General features: G+C 39.7%; 1 protein-coding gene across 20 annotated transcripts in view; it reads right to left on the bottom strand.

Annotated features, from left to right (window-relative positions):
* The window catches only part of LOC139110408 (CUGBP Elav-like family member 2), a 396,946-nt gene that overhangs the window by 11,378 nt on the left and 369,249 nt on the right, over positions 1 to 16,319 (bottom strand). For 13 of the 20 annotated variants that reach the window (XM_070670182.1, XM_070670183.1, XM_070670184.1 and 10 more), the window contains 7 exons: positions 6,918 to 7,123; positions 4,982 to 5,110; positions 4,380 to 4,656; positions 3,402 to 3,494; positions 2,051 to 2,092; positions 1,555 to 1,584; positions 79 to 201 (listed from right to left, as the gene is read on the bottom strand). In XM_070670182.1, the coding sequence (XP_070526283.1) occupies positions 79 to 201; positions 1,555 to 1,584; positions 2,051 to 2,092; positions 3,402 to 3,494; positions 4,380 to 4,656; positions 4,982 to 5,110; positions 6,918 to 7,123 (900 nt within the window). The remainder of the gene's footprint in view (positions 1 to 78; positions 202 to 1,554; positions 1,585 to 2,050; positions 2,093 to 3,401; positions 3,495 to 4,379; positions 4,657 to 4,981; positions 5,111 to 6,917; positions 7,124 to 16,319) is intronic. The other 7 variants (XM_070670190.1, XM_070670194.1, XM_070670188.1 and 4 more) reach the window with 6 other exon arrangements.

Below are 16,319 nucleotides of genomic sequence, written 5' to 3'. Positions count from 1 at the left end.
GCGCGGACGTTTAACGATTTTTTATTTTTTTTATTTTTTTCTCTATATCCGAAGTCGTTTGACGAGTCGTATAATTACCTGCGTACTGCTGTAAGCTAGAATAGGCGTTGCTTAGCGAGTCCTGAAGCCCGTTTAACGGCGTCCCCGTCAAGGAATTGAGCGTGAGAGATGTCACAGGACTAAGACTGCCCCCAGTAGACCCTTGAAAATGAATATTACGGTTACTTCTTGTGGATTCTCGAGCGTAAAACTCTGATACCCAAGCTTAGTTATCTCGGAGGCATGCCTCACGTGCGACATCGCGCGAATATCAGCCGTTCAGTTTGTTATTGCTATTACAGGCCAGAAGCAATTTGCATTTGTGCAATGCGATACATGAATTCAATCTATCTCTATGCGGTATTTATGTAGAAAAGTTCAAATGATCGTGTCTTTCCGCTATTCTTTCAAAAGTACGTATAGAAAAACATTTATAAACCAATTTAAAATACACCGGGACGAATAAAATGATAAACGTTTTGGTGCGGCACATATAAAATATTTCGCTTAACAGGAATTTAATATTATACCAGTTTCAATTTTAAAGCACAGGAGCAATATTGTAGTTTTTCGATACAAAGATAAAAAAAAATCGCTATATAATGAGATATTAACAATGATAATTTTAAAAAGTTTGAAAGTATAATATATCTTCATGCACGATCGATTATATGGTAAAATTTCGCGCGCCAATACCCGGGTTAATAAGCGTTTTACAAAAAGTTCTCTACTCTCCTTTTTTTTTCTTTTTTTTTCATTATACACAGGTATTGTTGCCGATTAAACTCTTATTACGGGAAATCGTGCACCCATTAATTGCGATAAGCGTCTGTGCAATAGTTCTATATATACCCCAATACATCTCAAACGTACGCACGCACACACACAATGATTTAGATCACGTACGTATTGTTAAAACTACAATTAACGATTGGCGGATAATAAAAATCTGTACGTTCTTAAAAAGCGGGAGGGTCTTGCCAATTAATGCATTAATTCAATACCCGCAGAAATTTTTACAACGCAATATGCAACACCTCTTTGCTACTAATTGGCTTTGGCTGTTCATATTCGTAGACGTAATATATACAGGACGTCACAGAATTATTGTTACAACCCCTTCAGTTTAGAAAATTTAAATGACTTGACATTTAGTACTTTTCTTTTTTCAATAATTTTAATTAAAGCTGTTTTTTTTTATTTTTTCTTTTTTACTCTTAACGTTTCTAATATTCCTCATAAAATATTTTTGCATTTGTATTTATATTTAAATTGGAAGAGTTAGAAATAAAGTTTACTTTTATGAGAAACCGGAGACCCGTACGAGTAATGAGATCTACAGTCAACAATAATTATTAATATTATATTACAATTACAGAAGCCAATAATAAATAATGTAAAAATGTAATAGAGAGGAGAGAAACGATAAGAAAGGAATTTGAAAGAGAGATCTACAACGTTGCGATATACGATAAAGAATTAGCCAAAGAGCTTCTTTTCCTACGTGTGTCTCACCTGTATTTCCCGTTTTTCCCAGAAGAGCAGCTACGCACGAAAAAGACAAAAAAAATTACGTAGCGTTAAAATTGTATACATAAAAAGAGAGAGAAAGAGAGAGAGAGAAAAAAAAAAGATTCGACTGTTAATAATTTTATATCTAATTCTTCATTGCAATTAATTGGAACTTTATCGTGAACATTTTGTCTCGCTCGATATTGCGAGCTCTGAATAATCATTATTAATTATAAATTCATACACATGAATTTGTGTTCTACTACGACAACTGAGAGTGTGATTGAATGTAGATAAATATAGAAAATATTGGGAGACCTGAAGGCGAAGAGGAGATGGAAAGGAAAGTGTGAGCACATGTGCGAACGCACACGTGCGCGTTACTCCATCAAATAAGCGAAATGGGGAAATCAGACCATCAATGAGATTAGAGCCTGTTTTACGTGATCGAAATTAATTTAGTAATTGTTAATACTGTACCAGGCAATACGACACGTACATAGCGACATACCTGCTGTTGAATTCGCCAGGCCGCTTAGCGCTGAAACACAAAACACGTTCGCGATGTTAGGATAAGCGGAACCGATAATGTGCGTGCGCGTTAAGATCACGTGTGATAAAGCTTTGATGAAATTTTCCGCCGATATATTATATTTTTAATCGTCGGGTAACAATTAGCAAAGTCAACGCTTTCGTTCGTATCAAATTAATACAATGAATCAAACCTTGCAAGGAGAATCGGCGACGTAAAAAATATATCTATCAGCGTCGCGTTGCAACATGTCGCGCGAATTGATAAAATTAATATTCAGCTAGAAGTGCGATAAAATTTAAAATGATTCACTTTATGTTTTAATAGATATCTTTAAATAACTCGAGCACTCCGGCTTGTGTTAAAAAAGAAAGTATATCGTAAATAATTCACTTTCCTGACAGTGCGGCTGAGTGTGCCATAGTTGCTAAAGTACAAAAATATGCACATTTTTAATCTCGTATTTTGCAACATTAAGATTATTTTTATTCGACCGAACTGTAGGTACGTCGCGGCCGTATAAAAAACTCGTTTCTGTGCAAATAATACTTGCACAACTTTTTATGTGAAGAGCTCTATGAAGTAATTTACGTACGCGACTTACTCTTTTTTTTTTTTTTTTTTTTGTTGACTTTACGTAAATAGAAAAAAGCATCATACATGCAAAATAACGACCACGTGTTAGTAGTTCGGTTGATATGAATAGGAGACGGTAATTATTACGCAACGTACTTCAAAAACGTACATCTTACCTGCAGGACTTGGTTATAATAGCATAATGCGTTTGCCAAACGAAATTAATATTAAATAAATTTACGGAGCAATTTTTTTTACATTTTTCTTTTTCTTTTCTTAATCGACTTTTAAAACGAGTTTGTACGTGAAACCGTACGGTTCTAGGGCTGCTTGTTCTCGCCGTGGCGTCATTACGATTACAAGCCGTTAATACAGTTTGCGAAGACACATTTAGACACGCAGCCGCGTTATTGCTGTCATTATAATCGCGGCACGACTTCGGCCGCTTTAACGCGCGCACCTACAAAAGCTCGGACAGTTCCGCCCATTCGCCTGGAACTTTAACAACGCGTGCGATCATTAAACTCGGACTGCGCTTAAGCGGATTTACTCGCGAGTAACGTACGTGACGCGTAAGCATACAGGTGTTTCGCACAATTGGCGGGAGGACAATATAACGCGGACCGAAGTTATGCGTGTGATTCGAATCACCGGACGGCGCCGCGCCGGGGCCTACGGCCGGCGCATTAACGTGCGTAATGCGTTCTCGGATTATGCGTCTCGCAAAATATTCTCTACTCACTGTTTGGCGACACCTGGAGATTGCCGTTTCCACCGGTCATAGCTGCCAGAGTGACGAGGTTCTGCATACTCATTGGCGACACGCCCGCGTTCGCTGCAACATAATGCGCCGGAATTTATTGTATCGCGGAAAACCCCGTTCTAGATTTATACGCACCGCGACGACGAGCGTAACGCGGCGGGGAAAACTAGCTCGAGTCGGATTTCGTTTGAATTTAAAATAATTTCACGCGACCCTTTAATTAGCGAATTTGATTCGCGTATACGCGATATCTCGTTGCGTGAGAGAGAACGGAGCGTCGGTGCGACAAATGGTAAATATATGTGCCGGAGATAAAGATAACGATAGACTTTTTCCAGGGAAAGCGAATCGATCGTATTCCACGGTACTTTACAAATGAGAATAATGGCGCACAATTGATATAATTTTGAGGAGATACAGATCGCCTTCTGGGAGGACTTACACATTTGAATTTACATATACAACTTTTAAATTTACGCGTGAGTTTTACGTTTTTAACTCGTACGCGAAAATAGGTCTTCTATAAGTAACGCTGAAACGTGAGGTCAAAAGGTAACGCGACAAAGTTAAACTTGTACGCTTAAAAAAGAGATAAGATTGAAGATTGCACACGTCACAGTTACACTAATATTAGAAATGTGAAAGAACTGACGTAATCTGGATGCGATATAAATTTACATATCAGGTGTGTTTTAATTAAGCATTGTGCGATGCCACAAAGATCTTTTTTATTAACCAAAAGTTCAAAATTCGTATAAGACGTACAAAAATTATTAACAACAATTACAAGTGGTTAAAAATATTAAATTATTAATTATTACTGTAAAAATTCAAGAGATTAATATTTTACATATATGGTTATAAAAAAAAAATAAAATAAAATAGAATAAAAAAAAAGAATTTAAGGAAACCGAATAAGCGCAAATAAACGAAAATAAAAGAACAGTCGACACTAACCGTACTCACCGGCAGTGTTACTCAGGGACGCGAGGGTGGCCAGGCTTTGCAGATTCGCGGGGTTGATCTCCGCCGGGCTGGGGACAGCGGGGGGTGCTGCGTGTGCAGGTGTTGCCGCACCGAGACCAAGATGCTGTTGCAGCAGCAACTGATGCTGCACGTTCGACAGTGCGTTCGCAGCTCCCGCATTCGCGGCGACCGGAGTCGCGGCACTCGTCGTCGCCTGCAACTGTTGCAGAAGCTGCAACGACGTAGGCGCCAAGGTGTGCGCGTCGTTCTACAATACGAATGCAAATGCGATTATCATCAATCATAAAAATTTCACGAAACGTTCACTAGAAAAAAAAATTTTAAAGTTGAGTGTAAAAAGAAAGAAAAAAAAATGCATGTTCTTTAAAAGTGACTTTTTTTTTTTTTAAAGATATATTTTGCATAACAGAATTGAGATTGCTACGCAGGAAGTTACAAAGGACAGATAATGCATATGAATGTAAGGCGCTCGGTGGAGACGATAGAACCGCGAAGAGTTCTCGTTCTCGATGCAAATGGAATCTTTGATATCGGCCAAAGAGCTTTTATTATAAAATATTGAGCACACGTACGGTTAGGTAATGCGGCGTGATGTTGACTCCCGCGATGTTCCAAAGATTCGTCTGAAGCTGCTGCATCCTCTTCTGATCCTTTTCCTTTTGCGTATCGGCGAACTTTACGACTAACGGCGACGAACAGCCCTGACGAAAATTATACTAGTATTAACGCTACGTAATTATCAAGAATACGTAAAGTAACAAAAAAAAAGGTAGTTAGTTCGTCAAATAAAAAAGAAAAAATAATATTTTATAATTTTTCAATTAGAATTCCCGAAAAGGTCTGTCTCACAGTTTAACATTCCTTCCGTTAACTCGAGACACTCGTGCTTCGTGCGAGCGTCGTTTTACACCTGAATCCGGCATACATTATTGGTTCAAGTCCAAGTTCAACATTGGCGTGAGAACGAAACTCGACGCCGATTGAGCTTAGCATTGGTGGAAAGAGAAGCCCATTCGACGGAACGCAGGGCGATATACACACGAATTGCAAGGTCGATGCACCGCGTACAATGCGCCTGCGAATTGAAAACGCGAAATCGGCGTGACGGTTGTGCCGGTAGCGACGAACGATCAGGTTCGAGGAACCCACCGCCGGAAATATTCCGTGATATTAAAGTGGAATTGCCTTCGTGTTCGCATGCCTTGGCACAGCTCGCTTTTGCCATTTGAAATAGTCCGCTGCATAGGCGTGCCGTCGCCAAATACGTCTCGTAAGGTGGTTAATGAAGTTGTTAACTATTTAAACGAGTCTCGCATTAATAAATTGCATTTAGCAACTGAATGAACCGCATGGATAAGAAACCAAATCTCGGTGCCAATTCAGATCTTTTATCTTCTTGCCAAGGGACATTTTCATATAGATTACCGTAAAAGAATAGACGATTCCGTTTATCTAATTACAAAATTAAAAATATAAATCACAGAAATAATATTCCGGCCATAATCGAAACATTTTTATCATTGATACGGAATAAAATATTATTATATTTATAATTCAACACGGAATAAAAAATAATAAAAAAAAAAAAACGTTCCGTTAATTTTAAACGATGTCAAATAATTAATCTATTCATACCAATTTTAACATTTAAGAAAGTTTAGAGTGCCGAGGAACATCGGGAGGTAAAGGGGGGGTCGGTGAAATCTTGGCGAGCTTCGAATCGCCAAGACACGTCGACCGGTTCGGCTGTCTTTTACTCTCGGTTTTAGTTACCCCGGGAGTTAAATCGGTATATTTCACCGAGGTGACTAGTCGGTTTGTGGATGCACACGGATGTTTCATCGGGTGACAGTGGCATCGAGCCAATATATCCGACGACTCGGTTGAATTGTCACGGAAAGAAACGGTCCACGAAGACTTTGTGCGCGGCCCGCTTTGTGCCGTCATCTGCCAATCTTCGCGACACTGTTTTCCCCGATTAAAAGACCGGAGGTCCTTGCGACCTAGTTCCTCCTCGCGATATAAATATGAGAGCAAAATCACATCCTCGTTGGACCGCTAATTATTTCCACAGAAAAAAAAAAAAAGTTAATTGTTCATTTTTAGATAACGACAGAAAAGACGAGAAAAGATTCACGGACGAAAAGCGAGACGAATGACACGCGATTAAATCAACTGGCGAAAAGGGTGTCATCTTTTTATAGAAGCGGCATTATTCTTGTATAAGAAACTGTCCGTATTTTGAATTTATTATTAGAAGGTAGAATATCAAACGATGCTATTTCAGTTATTAAACGAGATGTGGTAAAGCAGCTAAAGTTGCAGTGAGCTGCTAATAATTTGAACACTAGTTACCGCACTTTCCGCGGAAAACTTCCGATTTTGGAATTTCTAACGTTGAAAATTAACTTTAGTACTTCGACAGATTAAATTACATAAATTATATTAAGTTGCGAATTGAAAGATTTATTTAACATGCGTATATATTAAGTGTTTCGTCCCACTCACCTCCATTGTTTGGGAATGATGCAGAGCTTTGATGGCATTAATCGCATACTGCTTACTAGCGAAGGTAACGAAGGCACAGGCTTTACTTTTCCCGGTGCTGTCCCTCAGCACCGAGCATTCCTCGATCATTCCGTAAGCGCTAAACATGTTTCTAACGTCGTTTTCCGTGAATTTTTTCGATAGCATGCCAACAAACAGCTTGCGTTCTGTAATAAAACGTACCTTCTATTAGCAATCGTTTGTCTGGCTACCGCGCTATTACAAAAAGTAATCGCGCATATTATGCATCAGTAATTTATACGATTTAAACGAACCGGGAATAGCGCGTCGTAAAAAAAAGTACATTTCAATTGCCGGCTACAATGGATGTAAAACTACGCTTGGATATATATTCACGCATTAATTAATAATGAGACTCTTACAGCCGCTATTTGTGTGGACTCACTGAATTTTTACAGCGCGATTTTACATTACCGCGGCCGGCGATTTACATGGAATTTATTTCACGACACATTAGAAGACCATAAGTCTTAAAAATAACCGCGATTATTCATCCTCGCGCCGCGTATTGATCATGCAATTAGTCAGTAAAAAATGTGACTCGCTGACTAATCGTACAATCCGATGGTTAGCATAGCCGTAATCAATTATCACTTACAAGAATGTATAATAAATCATCCATGAAATTGCGTAGCGAAAGAACAAAGTGCGTTATTCATTTCTGTTGCGCTTCTTACAACCGAGTATTTTATTATAATTTACTCGACAGAGCTCGCGCTTCGCGTGCGTCATTTAATCTTGCTTCTTCAACGTGAAATTAAACGTTTACATAACGTTCGATAAACTACCGCGCGCGTACGTAACTTACATTGTGCTTTAAACGCTTCTCGTTACTTTAAATAATTTATATATGCATTCGGACAAATATTATATTCTTTTTTCTTTTTTGTTTCAGGACAGTTACGGAAACTAGGAAGGATTGATCTGATCGACGAATAAAAGGACATATTTATGCTTCAGGTACGTATTTTTTATTGTAGAAATTAATATTCGATATAATATCGTATGTAATATTCGGCATATTTTACAGCGCGTTGAGCTGCGCGCGGTAGCGTGGGGAAGTGGTGGGAGGCGGAGTAGGGGTACCAGAAAGAGAGAGAGAGAGAGCGCGTGCTCCGAGGCTCTTCCTCTTCCATTCCACTTCCGGTGACCGAGCGTGAAGCACATGGCGGAGAGGTACTGCTCTTACCGGAAGTCACACCAGCGCTCGGATAGTGCGGGGGTGTATTCCGGCATGGTTCTACGTCTCCTACGGACGCTCGGTACATGAAGAGCACTTCCGAAAAAGGATCTTTCCCTTTAAAGTTAAGTTATCTCCATTTACGTACTTGCGTGTCTCTTTGCAACACGTGCGTACGACCCGCGGACATATTAATTTCGATCCCTCTCGACGGAGCTCCGGGCAAGCCGATTAGAGATCAATCTTTCTTCGCTGTTAAGAGTGCGAGCCGAAGTGCCCACGGCCAGGAGAGATATCATTCGCAGTACCGATAAGTTAATCGTCGGTCGAAGTAGAATTCGGTCGGCTAGTACCGCGACGTGTCCGATGATTAAAATCCCGTAATGCGTAGAGAGTAAGTGAATATAATATTCGGAGCATATTGTGGTGCGTAGATCGAGGGAGGTGGAGGTCACGGCAAGAGGGTGCTACGTACTCGCGCTGGGCACATCGTACGAGCGGCGCACGTGCCACGCAGGGTGAGCCGAGCGGTGTTCACGTGATAACCTTGAGGTGAGCTTATCGTCGAGTACGTAGTTACGCGCTAAAATAAATATACGCATACCTACCCAAGGTTGTTCGCTGATACGTACGAGCAATGTTTTTTCACTTTTTGTTTCAGATAAAGGATCGAAAGGAGAAATGGACATGCCGTCGTCCCCGAGATTTAATACACGAACCGCGGAGGTTTTTCGGTTTTTCTCGCGTGAATCGAACAGGGTCGGGCGTTATTAAAATAATTTTCGGATTTTTACGCGAGTTGCGAACAAGGTCGCGCGTTATTAAATTAACTTTCGGAATTTTCGCGAGTCTTGTAAATGGACCCAGCCCTGCGGAGGGAGGATTCCACCTAGCATACATCCCCGTGGCAACTACCTGAGAGGAGGAGCAGGCCTAGGATAGGCTTCGTGCACCAGCGAAGCAACCTGAAGGTAAAAATTACTTTCTTTTCATACGAAATTAACAGTTTTTCTTGCTTTTAATTACTTTCTCATTCCGATATAAAATTAAAAATAATAGAAATAATTATAATTAGTAAGTAAAAATAAGTTTTAAATTCCAGAAAAAAAATCCCAGTCTCTTAGAAATCTTTCACGCGTATAAATTCCATATAAACGTTTGGAAATTATTATTTTAAACAATAAATATAATTTTGAACGCTCCTATAATTTATATTTCGTTTTTATGTTACAGATTATCAGTGTACTCGTCGTCGACACTGGATTAAACGAACCGTATCCGGTTCGTCGGGATTTGTCTCGCGAAAATCGCAAGTAATTGGGCAAAGATAAGTTTGTTGTATAATTTTTATTAATCGGGAATGTCGTAAAATGCCGCGCGAATAAACTTTAATAAGTAATTAGCCCACGCGCGATTGTAGTTTATTAACCGGGTCTTCGCGAGTGTCCTGTGCGCGGAAGGACGACTCGACACGTCCCATCTGGGAGGAGGAGGAGGCCCGGGGAGGCAACATGCTTCGGTGGAGCAACTTTAAGGTAAAGATCATTTGTGATTTACATAAAATCAAGAGTTTATCATTATTTAAAGACAAATAAATTTTAATTTCTTTTTTTTTCTAACTGTGAAAATTTTATTAGCGTCTCTATAATTTATTTTATATTTTTATGTTACAGCATCATTGGAGCCAAGCAGTAACTCCACTGCTGCGCATCGAATCGGTGAGTGAAGACATGCTGTTTTTTTTTTTTACAACGTTGGGGTCATGGGAAATTGCGTTTTACACATGATTATTATATTGTAATAAAAACAGATTTAAATATTAATGCAAACCTAACCCATATCCAAAAAAAATGTACAATCTTGGACGTACGTACTTAAACTTTGACTCGTGTCGTCTCAAGTCGAGGTCGCGAGTGACATCACAATTTCCCATCTCACTCGCCGTTTAATAAGCGTTTATGGATAATGCGGACAGTGGCTCGCTACGGGCCATTTGACGACAGTACTGGCTGCTCGAAGCGCCGACCTGGTCAATATTTGTTTAGGACCAGGAGAAAAGCTTCGCCTGGAGAAAAGCCGCTTATGTAAATTCGGCGTCGCGAGGGATAGGCCAGGCAAAATACTCGGATATATCTCTCGGGTCTATCCTCGCTTCTCGCGTCTCGGTCGTACGTATTCAATTCTCCCGTGAATCTTTCCGGTGTTAACGTACCGCGTTCATCTCCGCGAAACGCGCATTAGGAAAATCGGGGCGGCAAAACTTTGCATTGCGTGCGAAATCGCGACGTGTCGCGCGTGAATTTACATCACGTGGAATAATAATTTTTTATTTTTTATTTTTTTTTTTTTAAAGTCGCCGTCAGAGACTTTAACTTTCTACGAGTCGTGAATTAATTATTCAACGGTCCCGGTTAACAGATAGTACTGTTTTCTTTTACGCGACTTATAATACGCGCAAATATTTTTATTCCCTTTAAAGAAAATTGAGCTTTTCGCCAGGTGAGGATTTCTCGCGTGCTCATTTATTTTCACACGAATGCTGCACCTAGTATTAGATGCGCAACAACATCGCATCGCGTTAATTAATATTTCAGTATCCTCCCATAATGCGTACTAACATATTAATATTAATATCGAACTGTGCAAATTTGCCGGTCGATAAAAGGTCTCGACATGACGAGCGTTAATATGCGAAAATTGTGGACTGCTGTCAAATGTTGCGATCCATTTCGCGGAATATCAAAGGAATACGATGCTACGGTTCAAGCCATACTAGCGCGAATTGAAATTGAGCATACATCGATTTACAATGCGCGCGATGTATCCGTAGAAGTTGATATCAAATTTATACGGTGCGATTGCGTGTGATCGCATTTCCGGAAATCACCAATACGCTTTATATGCAAATAATTACGGCCCGTGATACCGGTAAATAATTCCATGACTTTTGTAGTGCTTAATACTGTTTAACGGAAGAGATATTGATAATGTATTATACACTTTGAAATTCGTTATTACATTTAGACAATGACGTCAATAATAATTTATTTGTGTAATCAATAACATTAATATATGTATAATACGAAATGCATTGCTTTAAAATTTAAAATATATATGACATTTAGATAACAATAATTAATTTTTATATTAAAATCTTGAATAAAAGTTACAGCGCTGTAAGTTTATATGCGTACCAATCGTGTTACTACGTATCAAAGTGTTACTACAATATCGATTCTCTTTGTAAACCATAGTCTTTCGATTAGGACTTTTGTTTGATACAATAATTTAATCGGTCGAAATAGAATTATCCCCTTCGCGTTTATCAAGTCATATTAACAAAAAGGTTGTACCAAACGTAAAAATAAAAAATAAAATAAAATATATAAACCAAGACCCGAAAATCGAGGGAATTCATACAAAGGTTGAATCTGCAGGGTAGAAAGGACGCGTGTTGAATATATCGGGGCTCGGACTATGGCGAACTCGTCCGCAGTTAACGATTTAATTAATTTCGCAGCCCCGAGCGACCGGATACCCGCGGTTGCCGGCGACGGATCGGATTTCCCGCGGAAATCGAATGAAAATTTTAAGCCCTTTCCCTCCGCAGGGAAAATACGGTGCAAAAAGACAGCTTCGGTTAGGAGGGGGGGGGAAGGGGGGAGGGTGGAAGACAAATTCTCCCTCGGCCCTCTTGCGTTCCAGCGAAACTGCGGCTTTCGCGGAATGTTTATTAAATACCGAAGGTGCTGGTTTGTGCTCTATCCCTTTTCCTTCGAAACGAACCGAAAATTTCTGGCCGCCGCGACAGAAAGAACGGATATTATCCCCGCGCGAAGGTCAAGAGTGAAGTTGCGGAACAACCGGAAGATGAATTCGCTTCGATATTAATTAAATTTATTATAAATTTCCCCATAAAAAAAAAATAATTATTATATAGCAATTTATGTGCATCTATATTGCATAATTCTAAGTAATTATTCTTCCACTGTGCCATTGTGGGGTGGGTGTCGAGCTTGTAATTACATTTGGACGTGAGGCTATTAACGTGGAAATAAAATAAGATCCGCTGGTCTCTGTAACTGCATTTGCAATGTAATTCACGTGCAAACTAGATATGACGCAACGTCAGATCACAGTCGGATATGAGATGCAGATCGCGCCTGCCGGAATGTTTGCATGGCACCGAATATTCCGTCAGTACGTCTACGGCACGTCGTCGCGAAATACGTGCATCAAAGTATTGCGCATATTCCATCGATTGAACTTCGTAAGATCTACGTAATAAACGCGTAATTAAAAAAAAAAAAAGAAAGAAAAAAATTAAAATAAAAAAAAATTATTGCAAGTTACAAGACCCAGCTTTATACATGTTAGATAACTGATTATAATTTTCAAAAATATGACGTATAATATTAAAAAAAAAAAAAACTTTAGATCCGGTATTTAATAGTTGGCCCGTGGAATAATTTTCGTTATCAAGGTACGGAGAAATATTGTTAAAATACTGATATTCTCGCAAGCCTGACGTGGTGGCGAAGCATTTCGTTCGCATTCCGTGAGAAACGGCGTTAATGATAAGTTACATTTCCCTCGCGTCAGCGTGGAAGTGTTTATTTGATACGAACAGGTGTCTGACTTCCACAAACGAAATGCTTGCGGCCGGGTTGGTGGCCAATGCGGTCGGTTCTGTTCGATTTGATCTCCTTCTATGCATCTCACGGGCCCATTCGCAACTCGTGCAATTAAATCGCGGCCTGCGAGACGTGATAAGTTTTCCAACGAGTTCCCGAGCCGGGTATTTCAAATTGATCCCCGCGTTCCGATATGCAAGCGACGACCCTTCGCGCCCGCTATTTCTTACTCGATTTCGCTTTTTTTTTATTTTTTTTTATTTTTTCGCGGCACGGTGCATCGATGCGCGAGACGTCGCGAACGAACCGACGCTCTTGCAAATGCGGGCCGAAAAAGGGACCAGGGAGATTAGGATCGTGTATGCAAATGCGAGCGGGCGAGGGAAGCGCCGGAATTTTGTTGAGAAGCATTTCGATGCATCTCTCCCCCGAGATACGGCGGAAGAACGACTCGAATCGGCATCGCCGGGAGCGTAGCGTGTTTCTTTGATTGCCGTAACAGCTCGTTTCAAGAAGTTTCGATGCTTCATTTGTCAAAGATTTCGAGTTATTGTGTCTGAATAAAACGCCAGAAAATGTTGCAAAAATATCAAAGTCGCAAGAAAAAGAATTCTTGATTCGTCGGAGTCTATATATTAATTTAAATTCGAGATATTCGGTTTAAAGCTTGCTCGAATATCTGCTAAGCGCAGATTATCGTCTCGAAATTGTTTGCGCGCGGTGACTTTTTTTTTTTTTTACGGATATACCTTAAAGCCGCTATCAGGGGAAGAAAAAGTTTGCAAAACGTGAGTTTTAATTAAATTTAATTTACATTTTTCTAGAACGTCGTAATTGTTTGCCGCTCTATGAATACTGATTATTAATAATCATTAAAACTGGCTTCTTGCCACCGACTAAGGAGGATTAGATTTGTCTCGTTGCTGGTTTCGTATTCACTGTAGCACATAATCTCGCCAGGAATATTCTTGCCCTCTTAGCACTACGATCATTAGGCCGCGTTTCTTTGGAGAAACGAGAATCCGCTGCGTTAATTCAATTGCCACGTTTGCCAGGTGCACACAGCACTTTCTATCCGTAAAGCGATCTACGGAATCGGTTATCTATGATCCTACACTAAGAGAAAAATATAATTAACACTAACTTTTTTTTCCGTAATATTTTCGAATCTTTCGCTATAAAAATAAATACGAATTTAGCGCTTTTAAAATAAAAAAAAAAAAAATCTAGATTATACAAATTAAACGCTGATAAATTTCGATTAAGGCATCTAAAAATAAATTATTAAATCGGGAATTGAAAGAAATTCACACATCTCGAAGCCAATCTGGCAACCGATGCGCCGACAGGTGTATCCACCTCGCGTTTGGTCACAATTATGCGGTCATTAGTATGTCGCCGGCGAAGTTCTCAGGAAATGACGTCAGGGCGTAGGGTAGCGATTTATAGACAGCTTGAAAATCCGATTAGCGGGCTCTTCGAAGATTGCAATAATGAGGCGGTAAAACTGCGCTTTACGGCGCACGAGATTGCGAGGGGAGGGAAATATATTGTTCTATTTTACGTAGTGACATTTACGGACAGTAATCATAATGCAGTGACTCGGAGACTCGCGGCCCGATGAAAATACAAACCAATCCTGTCACGGTGATTAATACGTGGACAGTGATAAACGAGCTAGTTAGAGGAGGCACCTGCGAACGAAACTGTCTTAGCATGTGCATAGCGGAGCATAACTGTCCTCATTCCCGTTTAAATTATTTGTTGGGCAAACCAGAGTATTATTTTTCATTCCAACCACGCGTAACATAATTATGTTAACGCCGTATTACATTGGAATTCCGTTCCACGGAATTGTCGTGCGAGTGCACTCGATCTTGATTTTTTTTTTATTCCGATAACGGTGCAAAGTTTTTAATAAAATCAACGTCGATAATAAGAGCACAGAAATGTATGTCGCTTCGAAAATTTAATTCCAATTTAGACAGATTTTCTTTCCTATCAAAATCACATCTGATATAGTAATCAATGTTGAGTCTCGCGTGAGAAAACTGTAGTGAGGACAGGAAAGGCCTAAAAATAGAGAGTTCTACCCAAGATATTTTCGTAAATAAGCGAACAAGACGAATTCCGTCAGAACGTGCACATTTCGCGAAATTCCCATTATGAATTCTCAGCCGGGTACGTACATTTCGTGGAAGCCCCTGTCACCCTCGTGACCACCGAATATCTACCTCGCGATCGCGAAACCGCCCGGCGAGAACAAATGACGCCATAAATCGTGGATCGCGACTGCGAGCGCCGAGTATCATCGTCGTTAAGGACGTGCGCGAAGGATACGAATGACGCCTCATACACGTCGGAATGGTAGATGAAGTTTAGCGATGCCGCGTTTATCCCGCGGCGGGCTACGAAGACCCATAAGCGGGTACATTAATTGGGCATTTGTATGGGATCCGGTGTCTCGCGTTGCTTCCGGTCGGCTCCTGCAGTCAAAGCCATTACGCCATCCTCATCCTCTCGCGCATCCTTTCACCGGAAAAGACTCCCTCTCTTCGACGTACAATTCGTTCTGCTTACCGCCTCTTCGTACTTATCATCTTTCTTAAAAACGTATGCCTCGTTTCTGTTAAACGAATTTCTCTTTTACATCTCGCCGGTTATTATAAACAATTTTTTTTAATCACTCCTTTCTCTACTTTTTTTTAATTGATATAATTGGAAAGGTTTATTAATTAAAACTACAGAGAATTTTTTAATAATATTTTCTTGACCGCAAACTTGAAACAACGTTTCAAATTAGATTGTTTATTATTTGTTTAATTTATTTTTGTCACGATTTATTTATTCGAATAAATTAGGTAAATAATATTTTGAGGTGCATTAAAGTAGGATTTGATAATAATGCATAAGTAGCGTTTTACTTTTTTCTTTTCTTCTGCTATACGTATACATACTTCTCTACTCGTAAAATTGTCCGCGCATGTGAACTTGCCCGTTTCTTTCTTTTTATCTGACGAAACCCCGAAACGTTCCTCGCATACGTAATCGTCTGCGTTCGAGGGTTTCAACAAAGACGATTTCTCAGATACTGAAATAATTTGTAGTGTCCTACTTTCCTTTACCGATCTTCATAATGTTATAGTTATGTTAGCTTCAGATACATGATGTTCGTATTATTTCGCAAATTTGTTCTTCCGTCAGGCCAAAAAAGTTTACGTCTATAATTATCGTCATAAATGGAACTTTCACGAGACAAACTTTTATTACAATGTTCTACACTTTTATTAAAAGAAAAAAAAAAAATTGACTCGCTCTAACTTTTTATTACAAATCCAATGATTGTTTTCTCGAAAGTTTTTTTTTCCTTATGACGTCTGTAGAGTCAGACACGCGGTGAACACTAATCCCTGACTGCAGCTTACTTATCATATGTATGTTGCTATGCAAAACTCTTATGAATATGTAAAACGCAGGTCAGCGATTACATTCTTCGTAAAATGAAATTGTCGCGGGAACAGCACCGGT

Source organism: Cardiocondyla obscurior, linkage group LG20, assembly GCF_019399895.1.
Source record: "Cardiocondyla obscurior isolate alpha-2009 linkage group LG20, Cobs3.1, whole genome shotgun sequence".
Classification (NCBI taxonomy): domain Eukaryota; kingdom Metazoa; phylum Arthropoda; class Insecta; order Hymenoptera; family Formicidae; genus Cardiocondyla; species Cardiocondyla obscurior.
Note: the sequence above shows the minus strand (reverse complement) of the source record. Positions and strands in the feature narration are given on the sequence as shown.